Here is a 25654-nt window from a genome sequence, read left to right as displayed (position 1 = left end):
AAATGTTAACTGTCATCTTAAGGAAAAATAATTCTGCAATTAATATTGCTAATTTTATTTCCTTCTTAGGACGAGACCTGTAGTGATTGTCGAAGCTTCTTTAAACCATCCTGAGTCAGTAAATAGAACAAATTTTAACTGTATTGAAAATGGATTGCCTTCTGTGTGCATGGATCTAACACTCTGTTTCTCATATAAGGGCAAAGAGGTTCCAGGTTATATCGGTAAGGGTGCCCTTAACAAATTAATGCCTGATAGAATGTGCACTTCCCTCATAAATCTCTTGGTCATCTTTCGAGCTCTCTCTGTATTTCACCATGGAGGGGATTTTAGGGCAGGAGAGAGCAGCCACCTGATAACCTTTCCTCTTCATCTTCCGGATTCTCGCTTTGTTCTAACCAATGAGTTGGACACATTAAGGCTCTAGTTGTTTAGAGATTATGGCAGGAAATAGAGCAAGAGTATCACTTGCTGTGTTATTTAAGGTAAACTAATTGAGCTTAATCTGTAAGATCTCTTTGGAATAAAAAGAACATCACCACAGCTCCTCCTGTTTTATGAGGCTCACTGAAGTCTTGAGCTGGCTTAAGTTGGAGGCCTGAGAGGGGGAAGATTCTTTTTTTCTTATTCTATCCTCTTTGAGTAATTGAAGAAGCTTATCTGGAGTCTAGACCCTGATTCTAATTTCCATAAATAACACACATCTCTTAAGGATTTACTATGACTATCGGCTCCTAAGAGCCATGCCCATTTGCCTGTACATAGGCAACTCTCAGTGATCTGCTCTGGAGAAAGTATCTTTGATATGGCTCATCCAACATTGTGGTTAATCTCAAATAACGTATATGTGACTTCATAATCATTACATTTTTTTCTAGCAGGTTAATGTTCCTAATTATGTTATATTTAAGCTAATATTAGAATAACTACTAATGAAACTAGCCCATGGTAGGAGAGAAGCATAACGGAGTTTACCATTTGGACATTAATAATTCATATATTTCCTGAGCCCCGCAAGGCCTATCAAGAGTTGTTCGTTCCCATGACCCTGCCGGGTGTCATCTAAACATCATGAAGGGTAGCAGATACTGATTGAACCAAGCTATAGATATGTAGCAGAGGCCTCAGTCTGAATTAGCCTGTAATAAGAAGTAGAGAATGAGCCTGGTATTTCTATTTTAGATCAGATTCATTTTTTTTAAATTTTAACTTTATTGGAGTATAGTTGATTTACAATGTTGTATTAGTTTCAGGTGTACAGCAAAATGATTCAGTTATACATATATGTATATTCATTCTTTTTTAGATTCTTTTCTTACAGATATCATAGATAAGATTCATTTTTAATGGTACTCTGCAGAAGTCCTCATTAAAGATGCAGTGATAGGCCAGTGGGCAAAACCTTCATCTGGTTATTGATTGAAGAAGTAGCAGTTGGAGAGCATGACCCTAGTAACACAGTGACACAGACAAGCTGATGATTATCTGAGAGACACATGTTAAATAGAGAGAACTATTTCCCTTTATGGAAAATCAGTATTTGTCGTACTACCGATTCCATTGTGACCAAATATTTCTTTAAATGATTGAAAACAAATATATGAAAATCATAAATAATCATAGCATTGTTACAAAACATGCTTTATAGTTGTCATAAAATGACTCCTTGGGAGAAATAATTCACATAGTAAGCATATTTAATAAAACCAGGACATTTTGCCACTTACTGTGAATGGATTTTTATTTCCCTTGTTTCATGTGCTCTTGTCTGAGCTCAGAGTGATGAATTTGTAGGTGACTATTTCAGTTGCAACTCTATCTCGGAGGCATTGAACCTCAGTTATAGTAATTTTGAAGCCAATTGATTTGGACTTTATTTTCTAAATAAAAGGAAGGTTGAAAGATTTATTTGAAGTTTGTAGGAGTGATGTAGGTTTTATACTTATGTTTCCTTGAAGTAGATAAAATCCTTCCAGAAGAGTAAGATACTCCTAAAATGTAAATGAACACTTGAGGAATAATATAAATTATTTTAAATATCACTTACGAATTATTTCTCCTATATAATGAATGATCTCTCAGTGGACTACTAGATGTAGCTTGTCTTGTAAAGAAGCCTTTTATTTTTCAATTTTTTAAATTGAGGTATAACTGACGAACATTATATTAGTTTCAAGTATAAAACATGAGATGATTCAATATTTGTGTATATTGTAAAAATAATCACCAAAATAAGTCTAGTTAACATCCATCGTCATACATAGTTGTAAATATTTTTTTCTTGTGATAAGAAATTTTAAGATCTACTCTCTTAGCACCTTTCAAGTGTGCAATACGGTATGATTAACTGTTGTCACCATGCTGTACATTACATCCCCATGACTTCTTTTGTAGCTAGAACTTTGTATCTTTTGATCCCATCACCCATCCCCCACCCCTCACCTCTGACAACCACCAGTCTGACAAAGAACCCTTTTATATTCAAGAAATAGCTCTCTCTTTCTTGGTAAGATCGGTCTTGGAATTTTTTTTAGTTGTTGTAAATTTTCCTTAATTTTTTGGTTATTGAAGATCTTCTTTAGCACATCATTTACCATGTCAGATTTGAAATAAGTTCTTACCAAACTGCCAGAATAGTTATTGAGAGAATGTCTGTATATATTTGTTTATTTTTGCATAAATCAACACTGGAAGATCCAACCAGAAACCAATAAAAACAAGGAAGGGAAATAATCAGGGTCTAGGGCTGGAAAGGAGATGTCTGTGAGTCAGCTGTTTATGTAGGTTTGACTTTTAAACCATGTGTTCACTTCACGTTAAAAAAAAAAAAAATCAAAAGAAAAATAGCAACCCCTCAAATTGGAAACAAATGGAAATAAATGAACCCAACCATATATGAAATTAGTTCTGTAACCACACAAGATAAAATTATTACAAGTGACATTTGGGTGCCTGTACTTCCTCAGTCAGACGTTCGACGGACAAAAGGACTCAAAGAAATCTGAAACTTTACTTGAGACTTTTATTATTAGTAAGAACTTTGGTAGTGTAGCTGTGCAATGTTTATATGTAGGAGGATTAAGCAAATCACTAAAGATGTTAATTTTAAAAGTAGAAACCTAGAGAAAAGTTTATAATTCTTTTTTTTAATTTATAAAAATAATTTTTGAAATGTGTATTTTAAGTTGTTCCCTCTTTCATATTTCAGGTTAGTTTTTAGAAAGTTATTTAATGAAGATAATTTAATATATTTCCAGTATTCTATATAACTTTGACTATTATCACTTTAAAAATAACAAAACAAATGCCTTCAGATAATTATACTAATTGCAATTCTCTCTACATTTTTGCAGTTTTGTTTTATAACATGAGCCTGGATGTGAACCGAAAGGCAGAGTCTCCATCGAGATTTTACTTCTCTTCCAATGGAACTTCTGACGTGATTACAGGAAGCATAAAAGTATCAAGCAGAGTGGCTAACTGTAAAACACATCAAGCATTTATGCGGGTAACGTAAACTTGTTTTTATTAACAGATACGTAAACTTCAATATTATCAATACGCTTAAGTCTTCTTGCATTGGTATCTTTTATAAAACACGGTGAAAAGCAAGTATTACTTGAACTAGCTGATCTATTGTTCCAGCGTCAAAATGTTAGAGGATCCTGTGACAGATCTAGATAATTCAAACTCTACTTTTTGCTTCTTCCTTATTTCACATTTATCACATTTTACCGCGTCACTGTTTTTTAAAGATTTGCCTTTTCCTCTTCACAATTGCTATTGTCCCTCTCTGTTTATGCACTTGCCTAAAAATGTAAATGTCGAGTAGCTCTGCTGAGCCCCAGATCTATTCCTGGTAGATAATGGAGGGTGGGGGGAGGCAGGGAAGTTGGTTTATTTTTCATGTGACTTTAAGAAGCAGAATCCAACGTGACTGCTTTTGGATCGTGCCTTTGTCTCTATGCCAGCATTGTCGGTGATGTCAGTGGGAACTTGCACAGTTGTAGCGTGATGGGGATCATCTGTGGGCCAGGATGATGCTTCTCATGATGGTTTGGGGTATATCCTGCCAAAGCACAGCCAGTTTCATGTTTCTTTTATTAAAACACTCATTCCCAAACTGATCATCACGTTCCTTGCATTGATCACATTTTATCGTATGAAGCGGTGCCAGGTCTTTTTCATTAGGGAATGGTGTACTTCAACAGAAAAACTACTGTCACAAAAAAGCCAAACTATTCCCAGGAGCCTTTTCTGGGATTTCAAATAGTAGCCTCAGCTTAGAACTTAATTTTTCCTTAGATACTTATTCCAAGCAAATGCAAACAAGCATCAGGACTATTAAATACTAACAGCAATAATCCCTATGCTATTTCCTCATTTCCCTTAACAGTTTTTATTGTCGTACTAGAGTAAAGCTATTAGATGGTCGAGAGCCAAAAGTATAGAATGATATTAGTGCAACCATCATTGATGTGGTGGGGATTAAAGAGGGTTTTTTCTTTTTAATTCTGCATAGTTGATTTTACTCAGGTTAATCAATTTTAGAGCCTAACATTGAGACCATTTTAAAGGGCAGTAAAAGGACCAACATCAGGCATTGACAGACATATTGTGTTGAATCTGTATAAATGGCAGCAAATTGATCTGATTTATTTAGTCCCGTTTCTTGACATTGTTCCTATGACTAAGGGTTCATCAAAATTGTGCACTTTCTTCAGAATAGATTTGTACCAGAAATGACAATTTAGCAGAGGTTTCTGTGTTAGTTGCATATATGCTTGTCACTACCATGGTAACACAACAAAAGCAGGTTACATCCATGACTTTGGGCCATACTGTCAATGTCAAAAAAAGCACTTAGCTCTGGGATTGGTACATAGAGGGACTGTTTTTGAAAAAGTGCTTGTTTCTTCCAATATTTTTTTTCCTTCCTAACTTACCTTGCTTTTGTTTGGGACGTTTTAAAACTCATACATAGAAAGGCAAAAGGCTACTCCAACACTCTCCCTTGCAACAAATCCAAAGGCAGGTGTAAGAACCACAGAAACAGCTGCCCTAATCTTGAGTTTTGTCAAGGACCCCTAGCTGTTACTTAGGAGAAGATGAAAATATAATGAGTGCATTTCCCACCCCCACCAGCATGGTACCCGAGGCTTTCGGAAACATTAACCGGATTGTTCCTTTGCTCTGTAAAGCGCGTCGGGTGTCAGGAGTGTTAATATACATGTGCATTCTACCTCAGCGCCCCTTACAGTGAAATAAGGTGACACTTGTTAATTATGTGCTCAGGGCCACAGCCCCCACCTCTCAGAGGACTCCCTGCCTGCTGGTTGGGCATGCTTTCTTTGCATAGCTCCTGTTGGCTGTACCAATTAAGTTCCACTTCTTCCAGTTAATAGATATTGAGTACCTATGTAGTGTCAGGTTCTGTTTGAGACACTTATACAGGTCAGTGACTGAAACAAAAAGATTACCACCCTCACAGAGTTTATAGTCTAGTGTGGTGAGATAAACAACGGCACAAAATGTAACGATACACAATAGTAACAAATAGTAACACAATAGTAACAAAATGTAATAGCACAATAGTAACAAAATGTAAATTTTATAGTATTTTAGAGCAGCAGACCCCAACCTTTTAGGCACCAGGGACCGGTTTCATGGAGGACAGTTTTTCCACTGGGGCGGGGGGGATGGTTCAGGAGGTAGTGTGAGCGATGGGGAGCGATGGGGAGCGGCAGATGAAGCTTTGCTCGCTCGCCCCTCACTCACCTCCTGCTGTGCAGCCCAGTTCCTAACAGGTCACAGACTGGTACCGGTCCATGGCCCGGGGATTGGGAACCCCTGTTTTAGAGGATTATATGGGTGATGGAAAAAGAAAAGGAGAGCAGAGCACAGGAAATTATAGGGTGCTGGGGAAGGAGTGAAGAATGTAATTTTAAATAGGGTGGGCAGAGTGGGCCTCATTCAGAAGGTGACATCTGAGCAAAGACTTGAAGGAAGCTAAGAAGTTACCATGTAGATGTCTGGGGCAGTGGTCCGCAACTTTAGCATGCAACAGCGTTACCTGGGGGGCTTGTTGAAACACAGATTGCTGGGCCCCACCTAGAGTTCTTGATTCAGTATGTCTTCAACAAGGCCTGAGAATTTGCTTTTCTACAAAGTCCCCAGGTGATGCTGATGCTGCCAGCTTGAGAGCTGTACTTTGAGAACCCCTGATCCAGGAGGAGAACATTACTGAAAGAAGAGCTAGGTAAAAAAGCATCAGGAAAAGAATGAGCCTGGTTGTTTTAGGAAACCATGAGGAGGCAAGGATGGCTGGAAGAGTGAGCAAGGGGGAGAGCAGTAGAAAAAGAGTCAAATCGCATAAGACCCTGTGACTTTTTCTCCAAGTGACATGGGGATCTATTGTAGAGTTTGGGGCAGATAATTGACATGATCTGACTGAGTAATAAAAAGGAATACTCTGACTGCTATGTTGAGACTACACAGTAGGCGACCACAGGTTGACACAGGAAGAAGAGGACACTGCAATAAGCCAGGTGAGAGTTGATGGCTCCAACGAAGGTGGTAGCAGTGGATCTGCTGAGAAGTAGTAGAAGACAGATTCTACAAAATTTACTGACAGACTGGATGTCTAGCATTTGAGAAAGAAAGGCTCCAAGACGACTCCAAAGTCATTAGCCCAAGCAACTAGAAGAATACAGTTTTCATCAATAGGGCAAGGGAAACAACTTTTGGGTGTAAAATGTTGGAGTTCAGTTGTGGACCTGCGGAGCTGGAGAGACCTATTTTACTTTTAAGTGTAAACAGCAATTAATCATTTGTATTGTATATACTCATCTGGAATTGGAGAGGGGCATGGAACTGGAAATCTAACAATGCATCTTTGGCGTATGAATGGGTTTGAAAGTCATGTGAGGTGGCTGAGATCATCACAGGAGGAGAAAAGAGCTGAGGTCTGCACTCTGGACCCTACAACATGAAGTGGTTAGAGAGAAGAGAAGGCTTACAAAGGAGATGAGAAGGACTAACCAGTAAGGAAGAAAAACAGGAGCTTGTGGCATCCCGGAAGTGAAGTGAATAAAGCAGGGCAAGGAGAAAGGCGTGACAGTGTTTTCAGTGCTTTCCTCTTAGTTGAAGAAGATGAGGGCTAAGAACTCACCATTGGGTTTAGCAATGTAGAAGCTATTGGTGATCATGACAACAGCAGTTCAGAGGAAAAGGAGGAGAGGAATTGGAGACAGGGTGTAGCTTATTCTTTCACAGATTTTTGTTCCAAGGGGAGCTAAAGAAAAGGGGTGGGGAGTCAGTAGCTGACAAGAGAAGTGGAGAGACTTTTTGTTTCTTTTAAGATGGGAGGAATAGCATGCTTTTATGCTGATGGGTGTGTTCCAATAGAGTAAATGAGATAGATAAGAGGAAAGAATCAGAATCGTCAGTGCAAAGAGGGCAAAAAGGGTGAGATTAATTGTACAGATGAAAGGATTGATTCTAGATAGCACATGCATAGTTCATTTGTTTATTTGCTTGCAGATGCTGGGCAGATGTGGTTGAGAGGACTGGAAGTTCTCTTCTGATTGCTTTAATATTATCAGTGAAGTAAGAAGCAAAGGCATTAGCTTCCATCGGAATGGGAGAAGTGGTGTTTAGAGTTCGGGAAGAAGACGTGAAGTAGTCTTCTAGGAGAGTGGGAGAGTGAGAAAGTACAGTATGATCCTGAGATGGAGTTAGGCTCTAAGTTGCATCAGAAAGTGAGATGAGTCAGTATGGTTGTGGTTTTTTCCAGTCATGTTCAACCTTACAGATGGGGGTAGATAAAGAGTTACAGTCAACCATGGTTGTGGTCTGCCAATAGAGTGAAGCAAAGAAGGAACGCACTAGAGAGCCGAGGAGTATGCAAGGGAGTGGTTATATTTTTGGCCATGAAGATTAAGCAGGGTAAGGAGAGGAGAGAGGACAGCAAGAGGGTGTGTGAGGGACAGGGGAACAAAGTTGAATTGGAGGTCCCAGTGGGAGCAGCACATTGTTGGACTTGAGTATTAAAGAGAATGAGCCAGAAAGATTTCATCAGTATGACAACATGTTAGAGCCATTGGGGACCTGAAGGTGAGAAAAAGAATTGAATTTTATTTTTATTCTTGCTCACAACCCCTTGATGATCTCACATAAATGAAAGTCTTTAAACCTACTTATATTTAAAAAAAACCCATCACAGTCTTTGATAGTAGAGAATTTGGCTATTTTAGAAAATCCACATCTTCTCATAAAACTTGGCTTTTATTAAGTCCTTCTCTTTTAGTCACACATTCTCTAGTTTCATGTATTGGATCTTCTTGGAATATAGGAGACATTGTTAGCAATCTAATAAGTATCACATCACTAGCATATGCATTTGCTGGTATGTTATTTTTCTGAGACTATATGGTCATTTACCTGGTTGGTAAGCACATCAGTTTTCTCACGTCTGCTTCATCTACTCATAATTAAAACGGGTATTACATAAGACTGTTTTATGTGTACGGTCAAAATGTATTCCTCAGAAAATAAGGCAGAAATTATTTTTTTCCTTATAGAACTCCATTTTTTGGTGGTTTTTAATTATGCCAAGCTTTATTTTTTACTGTTAGAGCCTTACAATTATTAGATGTTATGAAAGGAGAATCTAGAATTTAGAGTTGGGAGTTAATAAAAGGTTTCTATGGTAGAAGGCAAATGGTTAATTTTTTAGGCCTTATAGTGTTTTATCTATTGAAATTCTGTTCTCTTGGACCTCGCTTTTCCCTTTATGAAAATGTTTCCCCATCCATGTAAGCATATTAAAATGAATCTTTGTTATCTTCAAAGGTACAACTTGATTAGGTCTTAGAGATTTCTTAGGACAAGATTTTAGGACAAAGGATAATTTTGAGGCTGTTTTGATTTAGAGAAACCCATTCAACAATTGGCAACAATATTTAGAAATGTTGGAGCAGCCATGGTAGTGAGACTTACCTTCAGGTTTTTAGAGATATTTCTTGATTGATCTTGATGGAATCTCTGCATCAAAATACTCTCTGATGTTTGAGAAGAAAACAAACATTCCCTTCCTGTCTACAGCATTCCATAAAATCTAGAAATATTTAGCTTAGTCATTGGACCAGGAATGCCTGTCTCTACTGGTATCTGAGATCCAGTGAGTTCAGTGGCCTTAGTATGTTGTATAATAATCATGAAATCAACCTGCCTATGTATTTAGTAGATTAGTTTATTCTTTCTTTCCTTTGGTTTCTCTAAATTCTGGATTTTGGACTTCTGAAATAAAGGAATTTTATTTTGTTATCTAAGTCTTAGGTAACTTATAAAACCCATCATTTTCAGTAATAACTTCAAAAAATGAACACGTATTTGATTACTAAATATATGTATTTGTATTTTATTTGCTTATATTTTTAAGCTATACAAACACATAGTTTAATGAAGTACCATTTGCTCCAAAGTAGTTATATTTTAACCACTGTGGACCAGTCCATATATGCATGCATTTCTGCTGAAAATCTAAATACAGACCAACTATATAACTATACTGATATGGTAACCTAGAAGATGATTGATTATTCCAACATATATTAATTCTTTGTTAGATTACAAGGTCTTTGAAGACAGGATATTATCTTTTCCATGTTTGTTTTCTTCTTAGAGCTAGCACAACTCATTACATAAGGCCCCCAATCAATCAATATTTAATAAATTTATAGATGATGTGTTCTCAGAGCTTTTTAAAGAATTCTGTGAGGGAAAATCTGTAATGTTCTATTCGTGTGATGGTGAGGGCACCTGTCTTGGGGGTGTTGTCTTTTCTCAGGAAGTTGTAGTCCCAGATGTTTGACAGTTCACCCTCTGAAACATACTTACTAGATAAAATGGTTATAATTACACAGGGCATTGCTAGCTCAGATTCCAATCTATGCCTCAGTCTTAACCTTCTCCACACAAATCTGATCACATTCCTTCTTAAAATTCTTCTATGTAAGAATTTTCCCATGCCCTTTCGAGTGTAGGTTAGGTGGCCCTCCCTCTTCTGTACTTCTGTCTGCCTGTATCAGAATGCTCACCCCTCCACCACATGTGTGGATTTATGGGTTTTAAAGTGTAATGTAGGCACTGGCTTTCAGTTTTGTATCCCTAGCTGCTGTCTTCTACAGAGTAGACCCATGAATAGATATTTTCACATGTTTATTTATACCTCAACATCATTGTTCATTAAGTAATATTTTATAAATATTTCTGGCTCCATCCTTTAAATAAATTCCCTCACTGCATAAACACAATAGGATGACATGGGCCTACAGCTCAGTTCTCAAGCTGGCCATAATAAAAATTTCTGTGAAAGTCAGACAAGAAGGCAGACTTTGTATAATTTCAGGCATGTGCTAATTTGTATGCTTGTGGGTGCCCTGTTTTATGTAATTTTCCATAAAAATGTGGCATGGAATCTTCATTATTTTTAATATAGATAGCACATGCCATCCAAATTAAAAATTTTAAGCAAATCTACTTTTTCCTCCTGTATATTAATTAGTCACTTTAAGAATTTTTGATATTATAGCTTTTGTCCTTAGGTGGAGCTGTTAAAGTTAAGTAAGTGTGAATATCTGTCAAATACAGTTCTTGCAAGAGTGCACGTACATTTTATATATTGTGAGAAAGGCGTAATTAATAGCAAATTAGGATAATGAAAGTAATATACACCAGATGTAGAGAAGACCTTGTGGAAAATTAGTATGAATTAGATAACATGTGATGTGGTCAAAGCAAGCTTGTTGAGAAGAATTAAAACAGTGGACATGTGGAGGGACAGTCAGTGGCTGTCTAGCTCCTACACCTAGGGAATAATTTAATCAAGTTTGCTATTGTAATACTCAGGGCTTCAAGCTGTTCCATTTTCACAAGTTGATAACTTGGGATTTGGACCTTGATTTGCAGCATTCCTATATGGTCAAGGTTTCGAGTTGAGATGATCACTTACCAAGTAATCTAATAAAAACATCTCCATGTGTGAGAATGGAAAAGCCATGAGAGATCTTGAGTACTCTGAGTCATGCTACACATCTTCCAGGTACCACTTAATTAATACAAGTCTAATAGTTGTATTAGTAGAAAACGTAGCTCATTTTCTATTTAGTGTTCACTGGTTGGCAATAGACTAATTTTCTTTTTTCTTATTCCTTCCAAATAGTCACCAGAATTTATTATAAGAAATTGAACTTCTGTAATTTCTTGGTTGGCTTATATAGCTACATTTTGCAGTAATATACACATAATAATTATAATATTTAACATCTATTGAGACCTTAATACGTACCAGGCATTGTACTAAGTGTTTTACATACATTATGTCATTGAATCCTCACAATAAGGTATAGGTGTCGTAATCATCATTTTCATTATCATTATTACCAACCATTTTCAGATGAGGTAATAGTTCCATAGACAGATTATGTAATTTGCCCAAGGTTACATATAGATAACAAGTGAAGGACCTGAGGTTTGAACCCCAGTACTCTACCTTCAGACCACTTGCTTTTAACCAATTTATATATATATATATATTTATATAATTTATATATAATGTTGTAAATGATGAGAAGAAACAATTACATCCTTTTTTATAATTACATAAAAGACATAGGATAGGTGTAGTCTTATGTGAAATGTCATCTTTATTAACTTCATTGATTTTTATCAAAAGTTACTATAGGCATAAATAGCATAGCAGTAATCTGTATGATAGGTATTTTTTTCTATTCAGTAGGGATTGTTAATTTATGAGCTTTGGAAATCTGCTTTTAGGCAGAAATGTTTAAGCTATATTCCAGCTCTGAATTGTCTAGATAAATAGAAATCCGCTGACATTATTCAGTAGGAGGTCTGTCAATTACAGTGTCATGGATCTACTAAAGAACTCACTAAGTGTAAATATAAACCTCATAAATATAAAGCTCAATTATGGTTAAAATTAGTATGTCTAGTCCCAATGAAAACACTTGAGTTTCTTTAGTGGGACTTTGATGAATCTATTTTTTTTTTTTAAATCAGAAGAAATGTAAATTGAAACGGGCATATGAAACGTAGAATCAAGCCAAGCTTTACATTTAAATTGTTAGTGTGAAAGACAAAGTGTGTGACCAATTCTCTGAATATCTTCTGAGTATAGTAACAATTCTAATACCAAGAAAAAGAAAAAAACTGCATAGTTCCTGTGTAGGTGGACTGTATCTGCTGATCGTGAGCTTCTCTCTCAAATCCTGATATAATATCTACTTTTAATTTTTGTTGTGCATAAGCTACTTGTTCTATAGATTTGCCATCAACATGTCTTATTTCGTGCAGTTTAAATTGTCAACTGAATTCTGTTATAAATCCTCATGGATTACTTTATAGTGGAATCTTATTTGCCCATCCTCTTAGATAGGGAGAAAAATAAATGAGTCTGCTTTGTTCAATATATTTTGAAAATCTCATATCTGTATAGGCAGGGCTGCTCTGAGAAGCGCTTTCTAAGAGATGCCATGTTTTTTATCTTACTTGACTTCCTTTTTTTTTTTTTTTTCACAGACTTGGGATTCTAGAACACCTTTACTCTTTAGGGAAGTGTTTTCTTAATTGAATGCCAAACTACTTCAAAGTTATTTTCTTGTCAGTTATTTTAGTGTTTGTGCATGTTTATGTTAGCAAATAATTTTGATAGTAATGTTGTATATTCCCATTTAATGAAGGGGCTATTGAATAATCAAATGAAAAGATGAAATAAATTTTAAGTTCATGGGAAAATGTTTTTAAAAGAGAGAAAAATAATGCCTGCATGTAGAAATAAAGATTAAAATATATGAATTGACAACCAGTGTAATAAACTCAAGAGTCATTCCTTGGGGGGCAGAAGACAATAAATTTTAAAAACCTAATCCCTCAAAGACTTTTTGACTACATATAAAGAAGATTAAGAATGATAAATGCTGTGTAAAAAATTAGTAAAATATTAAACTTAAAAGAGTGTCATACAGAGCAGAATGGATTCCAAATGGGTTACAATTCCTGTATCATTGATAAATAAATCCAAGAATTCTTTCTTTATAAAGTGTAAAAGCACAATAAATGTAGAAAAACTGTAACAACTAATAAGAAAATTGTATGCATAGAAAATAGCATTGAAGAAAATATGCCAAAATGTAGACCTGCATAACTATTATTGGATAGTTACGGTTTTTCATTTTTAATACATTTTGTCTTTTTCCTAATAAATGTGATTGCTTTTGTAATGTGTGAAAATAGTTCAATTTTTTCACAATTTAGCTTAAAAGGAAAGGATTTTCTTTGACTTCCATATATTGTGTTTGACCTTATGCAGGAAAGGAGGCACTTTATATATATTTTTTATTTAGATGCTTATTTTTGTTATTAATTCATATGGCTTTCAATTTCTTTAGAAAGATGTACGGGACATCCTCACCCCAATTCAGATTGAAGCCGCTTACCACCTGGGACATCATGTCATCAGTAAACGAAGTACAGAGGAATTCCCACCACTTCAGCCAATTCTTCAGCAGAAGAAAGAAAAAGACATCATTGCAAAAACAGTAGGAAATTTTTCCTTTATTTGAAACATCATGTGACATATAACTGAAGAAATTTTTTGGAAATAGTACATAGTTCTGAGGAAATGAACTCCCTCTAAATTTCTTTAAAATTATAATGTTTTTATAAAAAAGATTTATGGTATGTCTTGTTTTCCATTTTTCTTTATTTTTTATATTCCCTTTAGGATATTGAACTGAATACTTTTAAATATGCATTTAGTCATAACAGTGGTTTCCCATATACATAAAATGTTAATTTTCTCTCCTTGATGCCTTGCCAGTGAAGAAAATATATTTCCAGAGAGCACTCCTAATGGAAGTGAGTTGCATTCATGAGTTATTCAGCATCGTCATGTGTGTTCAGCTTATCTTTCTCATTTTCTGTCTCCTTCTTTTTCAGTTTGTCTCCCTCTCAGTCACCCTACCCACAGATTCACTCATGTCTTGTTAGTCAGATTTTACTCATTTATAAACGTGTATCTATGTTACACAACAGTTTCTCTTTTTAACTTAACTGTATGTGCATATTGAGATGGATCCTGCATTCTAAACAGTGAACAGCTTTTTAAAATGTATCCCTGAAGTGATGAAAGGGAAAAACCTACAACCAAGATTGCTCTACCCAGCAAGGATCTCATTCAGATTTGATGGAGAAATTTAAAACTTTACACAAAAGCAAAAGCTAAGAGAATTCAGTGCCACCAAACCCACTGTACAGCAAATGCTAAAGGAACTTCTCTAGGCAGGAAACACAACAGAAGGAAAAGACCTACAAAAACAAACCCAAAACAATTAAGAAGATGGTAATAGGAACATACATATCAATAATTACCTTAAATGTAAATGGATTAAATGCTCCAGCCAAAAGACAGAGACTGGCTGAATGGATACCAAAAAACGCCCCATATACATGCTGTCTACAAGAGACCCACTTCAGACCTAGGGACACATACAGAGTGAAAGTGAGGGGATGGAAAAAGATATTCCATGCAAATGGAAACCAAAAGAAAGCTGGAGTATCAATTCTCATATCAGGCAAAATAGACTTTAAAATAAAGACTATTATGAGAGACAAAGAAGGACACTACACAGTGATCAAGAGATCAAGCCAAGAAGAAGATATAACAATTGTAAATATTTATGCACCCAACATAAGAGCACCTCAATACAGAAGGCAAATGCTAACAGCCATAAAAGGGGAAATTGACAGTAACATATTCATAGTAGGGGACTTTAACACCCCCCTTTCACCAATGGACAGATCATCCAAAATGAAAATAAATAAGAAAACACAAACTTTAAATGATACATTAAACAAGATGGACTTAATTGATATTTATAGGACATTCCATCCAAAAACAACAGAATACACTTTCCTAAGTGCTCGTGGAACATTCTCCAAGATAGATCACATCTTGGGTCACAAATCAAGCCTTGGTAAATTTAAGAAAATTGAAATCATATCAAGTATATTTTCTGACCACAATGCTATGAGACTAGATATCAATTACAGGAAAAAGTCTGTAAAAAATACAAACACATGGAGGCTAAACAATACACTACTTAATAATCAAGAGATCACTGAAGAAATCAAAGAGGAAATCAATACCTAGAAGCAAATGACAATTAAAACATGAAGACCCAAAACCTATGGGATGCAGCAAAAGCAATTCTAAGAGGGAAGTATATAGCAATACAAAATCCTACCTCAGGAAACAAGAAACATCTCAAATAAACAACCTAACCTTACACCTAAAGCAATTAGAGAAAGAAGAAGAAAAAAACCCAAGGTTAGCAGAAGGAAAGAAATCATAAAGATGAGATCAGAAATAAAGGGAAAAGAAAAGAAGGAAACAGTAGCAAAGATCAATAAAACTAACAGCTGGTTCTTTGAGAACAGAAGCAAAATTGATAAACCATTAGCCAGACTCATCAAGAAAAAAAGGGAGAAGACTCAAATCAATAGAATTAGAAATGAAAAAGAAGTAACAACGGACACTGCAAAAATACAAAGGATCATGAGAAATTACTACAAGCAACTATATGCCAATAAAATGGACAACCTGGAAGAAATGTACAAATTCTCAGAAAAGCAGAACCTTCTGAGACTGACCCAGGAAGAAATAGAAAATATAAACAGACCAATCACAAGCACTGAAATTGAGACTGTGATTTAAAATCTTCCAACAAACAAAAGCCCAGGACCAGATGGTTTCACAGGCAAATTCTATCAAACATTTGGAGAAGAGCTAACACCTATCCTTCTCAAACTCTTCTAAAATATAGCAGAGGAAGGAACACTCCCAAACTCATTCTGTGAGGCCACGCTGATACCAAAACCAGACAAAGATGTCACAGAGAAGGAAAACTATAGGCCAATATCACTGATGAACATAGATGCAAAAAACCTCAACAAAATACCAGCAAACAGAATCCAGCAGCACATTAAAAGGATCATACAGCATGATCAAATGGGGTTTATCCCAGGAAAGCAAGGATTCTTCAATATATGCAAATCAATCAATGTGATAAACCATATTAACAAATTGAAGGAGAAAAACCATACGATCATCCCAGTAGATGCAGAAAAAGCTTTTGACAAAATTCAGCACACATTTATGATAAAAACCCTCCAGAAAGTAGGCGTAGAGAAAACTTACCTCAACATAATAAAGGCCATATTTGACAAACCCACAGTGAACATCATTCTCAATGGTGAAACACTGAAAGCATTTCCTCTAAGATCAGGAACAAGACAAGGGTGCCCACTCTCACCACTGTCATTCAACATAGTTTTGGAAGTTTAGCCACAGCAATCAGAGAACAAAAAGAAATGAAAGGAATCTAAATCAGAAAAGAAGATGCAAAACTGTCACTTTTTGCAGATGACATGATACTATACATAGAGAATCCTAAAGATGCTACCAGAAAACTACTAGAGCTAATCAATGAATTTGGTAAAGTAGCAGGATACAAAATTAATGCACAGAAATCTCTTGCATTCCTGTACACTAATGATGAAAAATCTGAAAGAGAAATTAAGGAAACACTCCCATTTACCATTGCAACAAAAGAATAAAATACCTAGGAATAAACCTACCTAAGGAGACAAAAGACCTGTATGCAGAAAACTTTAAGACATTGATGAAAGAAATTAAAGATGATACAAACAGATGGAGAGATATACTGTGTTCTTGGATTGGAAGAATCAACATTGTGCAAATGACTCTACTACCCAAAGCAATCTACAGATTCAATGCAATCCCTATCAAACTACCAATGGCGTTTTTCACAGAAGTAGAACAAAAAATTTCACAATTTGTATGGAAACACAAAAGACCCTGAATAGCCAAAGCAATCTTGAGAAAGAAAAATGGAGCTGGAGGAATTAGACTCCCAGACTTCATACTATACTACAAAGCTACAGTAATCAAGACAGTATGGTACTGGCACAAAAACAGAAATATAGGTCAATGGAACAGGATAGAGGGCCCAGAGATAAACCCATGCACATATGGTCATCTTATTTTTGATAAAGGAGGCAAGAATATACAGTGGAGAAAAGACAGCCTCTTCAATAAGTGGTTTTGGGAAAACTGGACAGCTACATGTAAAAGAATGAAATTAGAACACTTCCTAACACCATACACAAAAATAAACTCAAAATGGATTAAAGACCTAAATGTAAGGCCAGACATTTTCAGACTCTTAGAGGAAAACATAGGCAGAACACTGTATTACATAAATCACAGCAAGGTCCTTTTTGACCCACCACCTAGAGAAATGGAAATAAAAACAAAAATAAACAAATGGGACCTAATGAAACTTAAAAGCTTTTGCACAGCAAAGGAAACCATAAGCCATAAGCAAGACCAAAGCAAGACCATAAGCCATAAGCAAGACCAAAAGACAACCCTCAGAATGGGAGAAAATATTTGCAAATGAACCAACTGACAAAGGATTGATCTCCACAATTTACAAGCAGCTCATGCAGCCCAATATCAAAAAAGGAAACAACCTAATCCAAGAATGGGCAGAAGACCTAAACAGACATTTCTCCAAAGAAGATACCCAGATTTCCAACAAACACATGAAAGAATGCTCAACATCACTAATCATTAGAGAAATGCAAATCAAAACTACAATCAGGTATCACCTCACACTGGTCAGAATGGCCATCATCAAAAAATCTACAAACAATAAATGCTGGAGAGGGTGTGGAGAAAAGGGAACCCTCATGCACTGTTGGTGGGAATGTAAATTGATACAGTCACTATGGAGAACAGTATGGAGGTTCCTTAAAAAACTAAAAATAGAACTACCATATGACCCAGCAATCCCACTACTGGGCATATACCCTGAGAAAACCATAATTCAAAAAGAGTCATGTACCACAATGTTCATTGCATCTCTATTTACAATAGCCAGGACATGGAAGCAACCTAAGTGTCCATCGACAGATGAATGGATAAAGAAGATGTGGCATATATATACAATGGAATATTACTCAGCCATAAAAAGAAACGAAATTGAGTTATTTGTAGTGAGGTGGATGGACCTAGACACTGTCATACAGAGTGAAGTAAGTCAGAAAGAGAAAAACAAATACTGTATGCTAACACATATATATGGAATCAAAAAAAAAAAAAGGTCATGAAGAACCTAGGGGCAAGATGGGAATAAAGATGCAGACCTACCAGAGAATGGACTTGAGGATATGGGGAGGGGGAAGGGTAAGCTGTGACAAAGTGAGAAAATGGCATATACATATATACACTACCAAATGTAAAATAGATAGCTAGTGGGAAGCAGCCACATAGCACAGGGAGATCAGCTCTGTGCTTTGTGACCACCTAGAGGGGTGGGATAGGGAGGGTGGGAGGAAGGGTGATACAAGAGGGAAGAGATATGGGGACATATGTATATGTATAACTGATTCACTTTTTTATAAAGCAGAAACTGACACACCATTGTAAAGCAATTATACTCTAATGATGATTTTTTAAAAAAATTTATAATAAATAAAATGTATCCCAAAATATATCAGTTTCACTCACTGTGTGTTTATTCCCAGGAGTCCAGTTGTTCAGACTTTTACTGTCCAACAACACAAAGACAGAGTCAACAGGATGTTTGGGGCCATGGTTAAAGCATTCATTAAAACATTCAGTAATGGCACACAGAATGCAAAAGATGAAAGGGACATTTAAAGGTCCTGTTCATATCCTGTCCAGATAAAATTGCCCCTACGTCACTTTAACATATTTGAGCTTACAGTCAGCACTGTCTGGTCTACAATACTAGATCAAATGAAGATGATAAATTAAGAGCAAAGTCTTTCTATAGCCTTGTATGAAAATATTTTTGGAAGTCGGTTTTTTTCACTCTTCTGTTGAACTTCAGTTTTCAATATCAGCTACTTTTAAATGTCTTTAATAATGAACCTCTCAATATTGTAAAGTACGTAAGCCCAAACCTTAGCAATTTGTAGTTATATTAGAATGAGCTACAAATGAGCTACATTTTGATTCTTCAAGCCACCTGCTTTACGAATAAGAGAAGTAGAAAAAAATTATATTAATAATCTAGAGAACTATTTACACTTTCCCGCTGCTCCCGCTGGTATAGGCAGTCTCTGGTCTGACGCGCCATTTGACAACGCTCTACCCACTTCACGTTTCATGTGCCTGGCTCCTTCTCTGACTTTCTAGATTTCTTTCTTGTCTGCATCTCTCCCTCTCTCACCTGTTCCTCTCAGCTTCCTTTCTTTTTGTATCTCTCTATTTTTCCTTTGTCCAGATTATACCTCAGGGCTTCCTGTGTACCTTGCAGTATCTCTGGGTCCTATTAAAATACTCAGAATTAAATAAATTCTGGAACCTGTTGATAAACTATCATTTATTTTTATTCACTGTATCCTCAAAGTAAAATTTCTAAATTTTATTATTTTCAACCAATATAAAATCACTGTTCTGCCATCTGTGAAAATTAAGTGTCATGCGTATGCATAATAGGCGGGATCAAACGGCAGCACCAGAAAATCGAGAGGGACTCAACGAAGAAAATCTTGGCAGCACAGGTTCTAAACATTTACAGAGGTTACTACCACAGTCTGATTAAACTTCTTTTTATACAACTATTATGAAAGAAAGAAGTTATTTCTTTCGCTTAACAAACTTAGGCTTTAAATTTACCTATTGAAAGAACGTGGTTCCTTTAGCCCTGGAATTGTCATCTGAACCTACTGATGCTCAAATCGAACTCTTCAAAAGGTATAAAGGAGTTATCCATTTGCTATATTAGTTTTATTTTTTCATGTGTCATAGATATTTTATCCTTTAAAAAACATAGAAATACACCTACTGATTTGAACTAAGATAAAAAGTACTGTCATATTTTATTTCCAGATAAACTTTGCAAGATTTTGTGCGCATGAAAACTGTTCTGCTGATTTACAGGTTTCTGCAAAAATTGGATTTTTGAGGTGAGTGTAGTTGGCTCTCTGCTTACTTATCAGGATGGGGTAATGGGTGTGTGCATGTGGGTTCTAAAGAGTAAAGGACTAAGAACTAATCCTTGGGGGTTAGCAGCATTTAAAGACCTGGAAAAGAACAGCAGTCTCATTCTGCTGAAAGAGACTAAGTGTTCTGTACAGCAGTCACATAAGTATACACTCAAAGATTACCACTTTTCAAAAGAATGAGAATGTGTGAGCACCATGGTTTTATCAAGCATGATTTTAACCTTTCACTGATAACTCGGAAGATATTTCAGGATTTAAATGTGCTTTGGGCTATTGTTATCATAATTGTAGTTATTTTTCAGACATCTGTAAGTGACTGTTAATAGAGTTTTGGTTCAAAATGAGCTAACCTTTACTACATAATGCTTAGTATTTTATCATCCAAAAACTGGTTACATAATTCAGATTGATGTACAAAACGAAGATATCCCTAAATATATATGTGACCCATTTGAAAGGGAATAAATCATCTTTGTCTTCTAAATTCATAGAAGGGAAACAGGAAAAAGAACATACATGTAAACGTGCTTAGAATAGTGCACACAGTGCAAACTGGATAAATGTTGATTGCTATCATTATTTATGTTGGGAAATAAACCATTGTAATTCTGTATCATGTCTATATCCCCTCTGTTGACATTGTTCTGCATGCCAGAGGGAAGATGTGAAAATGAGGACCAGAGAGAGAGAATCCACACTTCAGGTTAAGAGCTGGTTGTGTATGGAAAGTGAAAGAGGGCAAGGAGGCATCACTGACAGGGCAGGAATATGGGAGACTGTTTGGGGGAGGTAGGGATATAGAGGAAGCAGGTTTAAATTGGGGTGTGTTGAATTTGATGAGACTTCTATATGTAGCTCTGCAGTGGAAAATCTAGTTCAGGATTATGTTTGGAGGTCCTCTTCACATTAGTTATGTGAATGCCTGCGATGGAAATGTGAATTTCACAAAGAACTAAGGATCAAATCTTGAGAGGGGTGGGTAAATTCTATTTAAAGAGCTTAAAAAGAATAAGGACTTAACTCCAGGAGACTGAAAAAGTATCTTCATCGAACTAAGAGAAACCACCTCCAAGGTGAAATAGCCAATGGAGAATGTAAAAAGAGGGACCTAATACTGTGATTTTGTAGCAATCAGAGAGCATAATGACTGAGGAAAGGTCGTGGAAGTTGGCACTTAAAATGTGACTGGTGGGGGAGAAAAGGATGTCGCTGGCAAATTTTAACAGAAATTTCTGTGCAGTCATAGCTAAATGGCAGCATCAGTGATTAAGGGAAGGAGAATTTATTAGGAACAAGTAGGTTCAACTGAATTTTTATGTATTTATCAAATGTTATTTAATTATGGGAAGATATAAACAAGTATGAGGATCAAAGGCAGGGAAAAGAATAAATTGAACAAAGAAATAGTCTGCTTAAATCCAGGGGACACTTCGTATATTACTTGATCTGTCCTGTGAAGAATTTGACAGCTGTTCACTTCCTTTTTTTCAATGTCTTTTAATTTCCCGGATGCCATCCTACTCCCACTCTCCTTTTACTTCTCTAGGCCCTCCTTCTCACTTGTGTTTGGAGGACCTCTGAATTTGCCTCTTTGGGCTCGCTTAATAGCCCTCTCTCACTCCTTCTCACACTCCCATATTTTCCCTGGATAATCTTGCCCACAACCATAACCTCACCTGGTCTGCCTCCTCTGCTGATGCCCAAATCAGTGTCTCTGAGTTCCACACCCACCCATCCAGCTGGCTATCAGACATGCAGTCTTGGGTGCCCAGTCACTATCCACCAGTGACACAACCATTAGTTAGTTACCAAAGCCAACAGCCTGGAGCTCAACCTGCATTCTTCTCTCTCTCTTATCCCTGACATCAAATAAATTACCAAGTCCTATAATACTACCACCCAGATGTGTTTTTTATCCATCATACTTCTCCATCTCTACTGCTATTGCTCCAAATCAGGCACTCAATATCCTGCCTGAATCACTGAGCTTTACCACTTTCTGGGCTACTGGCCTCTGATTTTACATTATTCAAATTCCTCTACCAAGACGTTTCCAGAGTGAGCTTTCTAACTTACACTTTTGATAGCAAGGCTTCAGTAGCTCATTAACATCTAAAGTCCTTAGTGCCCTTCCTCAGCAATTCCACAGGACTTCTTTCCATTGATTGCAGAATAGTTGTGTGGCCATGCCATGCTCTCCTGAGCCTTTGTATCTTTTCACTTTGACTTATCTGATTAATGCTTATTTATCTTATAAATCTCAGCTGTTTTCTAGGTAAAGCCCCCCCCCCAACTTTGTCTCCAGCTACATAAACCTAGTCCTCCTGTGGCCCTGGTCCCATTGCACCTGTGCTCAGAACTATTATTGTCTGTCTCCACACTATCCTGTACACTGCTTCAAGCTGGGTTCCTGTCTTTTCATCTTTGCGTTCCCAATAGTGCCTGGAACACTGTAGGTGACAAGTGGATGTTTGCTGAGGATGGAACAGGGTTCTAAAGGAAACAGCATGTACCTGGGATCAGACTCAGGTGGAAGGGTTAGCCTTAGAAAGAAGTTAAGATTCCCCTTGTCTTGAGCTAAGAAGCTGTGAATAGATGCTGACATTGATTAAGAAATTTTAACGTGGAAGGAAGGGAAATATAGAGAATTAATGGATGGCCAGAATAAAAAATGGGTTTGTATATGGAAGGTGAGGGCTCTGAGGTTGGGTTTGGGACCTTGTGAAGGGAATGGGAAAAGATTGAAAATAGCTGTGAAGATAAATGGGATAGGGAATCAACCAGGAATGAGTAAAAAGGTTGACAAACAGCACTGAGTACCCTGCTGGGGTGGGATCACATATGGCAGAGAATAAATTAATTCTTTTCACCTAGGCAATGCCAGGATAGCCTTGAGCATCCACAGTTGAGGGCCAAGAAGCCCTAACCTATTTGATAGATAATTGGACTTTATACTTAAATTATCCAGATTGGCTGCTTAGATAGTCCAGAAACAGCAACCGCTAACTGCTTTGTAATCCAGCATGTAATTGTGGTGCCTTTGTTGAATTATTAGATGAATAATTTATAACCTTCCCATTCACATATTTGTTTTCTTTCTAAAATGCTTAGTCTTCCTGGTGCTTTGGCTCTCATGGGCCTTTGATAAGAAGAAGTATTTTGTGTGGGAAAGATTATCTAAGCTCCAAATAAGTGGTGTTTTCATCTTCTCAAATCAGACACTTCCATGGTTACCTTGTCATCTTTCACTGCAGTCCCTCTGGCCCGTGAAAAAAATGAGATGTTGAAATTTATGTGGAAATATTACTGAGAATGCTTATTTCCTGAAGAATGAAAATAATATCTTACTGAATTAAGATATTAAATCATTAATGTAATTGAATTATCAGTTTTTCTTCATTACGTATTTCTCACGAGAAATTACATTACCTACATTGCATTTTTAATTTGAAGTGATAATGTTTCCTGTAGTCGAAATATCAAGTCCATTATGATTTTGTATGGCAGCCAACAGAAGGTAAGGCAGTTTTTCTCAAGGTGTGGTCTTTGAGTCACCTTCATGAGAATCACCTGGGATGCTTGGTAGAAATGCAGGCTCCTAGGCCCCTGACCATCCAAATCAGAATCCATGGGGACCAGGCCAGAAATGTTCATTATTAAGAAGGCTGTCAGTGGTTCTTATCAAGCTGAAATCTGAGAACCAGTGTTGTGGTGGTTTAGAGTTTAGATTTGGAGTCAGGCTAACCTGGTTCAAGTCTATCTACCATTTACTAGCTGAATGACCTTTTCAGAGAAGCCTTTCAACCTCTGTAAACGTCCTTCCTCATTGGCAAGAAGGTAAAATAGTACTCTGTAAGGTTGTTTTAGGAGGCCAGTGCCTTATCCATTAGGCCACTGGGGCTTCTGTAAGGTTGTTTTAAAAATAAAATGGGATAATGCAGGCCAGTGCATTGCATAGCACAAAGCCTGGTACATATGAAGATTTGAGAAAAGGTGTTATTTTTGATAAATTATGGTTGGAATAGTTATAGACCACGATAAAAATGTTTTCATTTGGATAAAAAAATGAAATATTGCCAGTGAATTCTAAACATTTTCTGCACGTGTACTGGTTATTTGTCCAGAGTTTATTGTTTCTTTATGTCCCGAGATAGCTGCTGACTGTGCCTGGGTCAGTTGTTTTCAGTTCTATGAAGTTTGTAGTGGCCTAAAGGCCAGTGTAAAGTGTAAGCCCCACATGTTTTGCATCAGTTAGGAAGATTACAGGCTCTTTCCATTAGGTAAATAACTTATTTGAAGAGTTTTCAAATGAAAACTCTTTGAATTAGTTTTTAGGCCCACGGGTGAAGGGTTCTGACAAACTACTTTGCATTTTAATAAATGATGCTCTCTCAGAGAACAATTTGCCTCTCCCTCAAAGGAGTCCTCTCTGCCTTCTCGGTCGTGGTAGGCAAATTGCAACCATATGTCCTATGCCTTCTCCCGACTGTAACTCTGCTGGCACTAGTGGTATTTCTGTGTCTCAGAGCTACATACCTGCTTCAGGTATGATGAGTTTCTGATGGCTGCACTAATAGACTGCCGACAGCAAACTAAATAGTGCTGATGCACTCCATCTCATGTTTTCGTTGAGTTGAGGCTTCCTCCTGAATCTCTAAATTCTCAGGACAGTAAACCACATTCAAATGGACTTACAGTACGAAATGAAAATGAACAAATATGACTTTATCTAAAAGATTACAAATAGTAGAGCAGGTATTAACCATCACCTAGGTAATTTAAAATCGAGTCTTTCGCAGAGATGACTGATCTAAATGACACTACTTCTCTTCTGTGCCTCCGTCATGCTTCCAGGGTAAGTGATGGAGGTTTTTCCTGAACAAAAGTGCTTTCATATCAGTGAGGAATGCTTTTAACTGTGAGTAACAGAGTACGGGACTAATAGTAACTTAAACAAAGGTGTTTAATTCTTTTGCATAATAAGCAGTCTGGAGAAGGTGGTTGCAGGTTTAGTGAGAAGCTACCAAAATCTGGGCCTTCGTGGTTCATGGTTATCTTTCCAGTTCTCTTGGCTTTTCCCTTGTGGCGGCTGGGGCATCAAGGTTCCCAGTAAACAGAAAGGGGCAGGAGCAAAATTCTATGTCCTCCTGAGGCTGCCTTTCAAGGAAGGGAAGTGTCTGAGCAGACGCCTTATTCTGATTAACCAGAGTGGTGTCACATGCTGCCCCTGATCTATCCTGGTTGAAAGAGGATGGAGTCGTCACGATCATAGTAGATCAATCATAATTCACTCCCTGAAGCTGAGCTGGGGGCTTAGCTTCTGCAGTATCAAGGGGATACTACCGACTGCCTGGCGAATCCAGGGTTCTGTTAGCAGCTAAGAAGGGAACTCACTGTTGGGTAGACAGTGAGCGGTGTGTAACCGCACTGTGCTGTTACCCCCAAAAGAGTGAGTGTAACAAAACTGTCCATTTTTAAAATGCAGATAGTGGGAATATATGCCTCACTG

The 25654-nt window shown here is 36.9% G+C and overlaps 1 protein-coding gene across 1 annotated transcript in view; it reads left to right on the top strand.

The window, feature by feature from the left end:
* The window catches only part of ITGA4 (integrin subunit alpha 4), an 82785-nt gene that overhangs the window by 38875 nt on the left and 18256 nt on the right, over positions 1 to 25654 (top strand). Inside the window, exons 14-17 of the mRNA XM_082657925.1 lie at positions 70 to 224; positions 3354 to 3508; positions 13473 to 13622; positions 20030 to 20106. Coding sequence (XP_082514051.1) covers positions 70 to 224; positions 3354 to 3508; positions 13473 to 13622; positions 20030 to 20106 — 537 coding nt within the window. The remainder of the gene's footprint in view (positions 1 to 69; positions 225 to 3353; positions 3509 to 13472; positions 13623 to 20029; positions 20107 to 25654) is intronic.

The sequence above is a fragment of the Grampus griseus genome, assembly GCF_964374135.1.
Source record: "Grampus griseus genome assembly, chromosome: 7".
In the NCBI taxonomy this organism is placed as follows: Eukaryota; Metazoa; Chordata; class Mammalia; order Artiodactyla; family Delphinidae; genus Grampus; species Grampus griseus.
The sequence above is the reverse complement of the archived record's forward strand: the minus strand, read 5'-3'. Positions and strand labels throughout refer to the sequence as shown.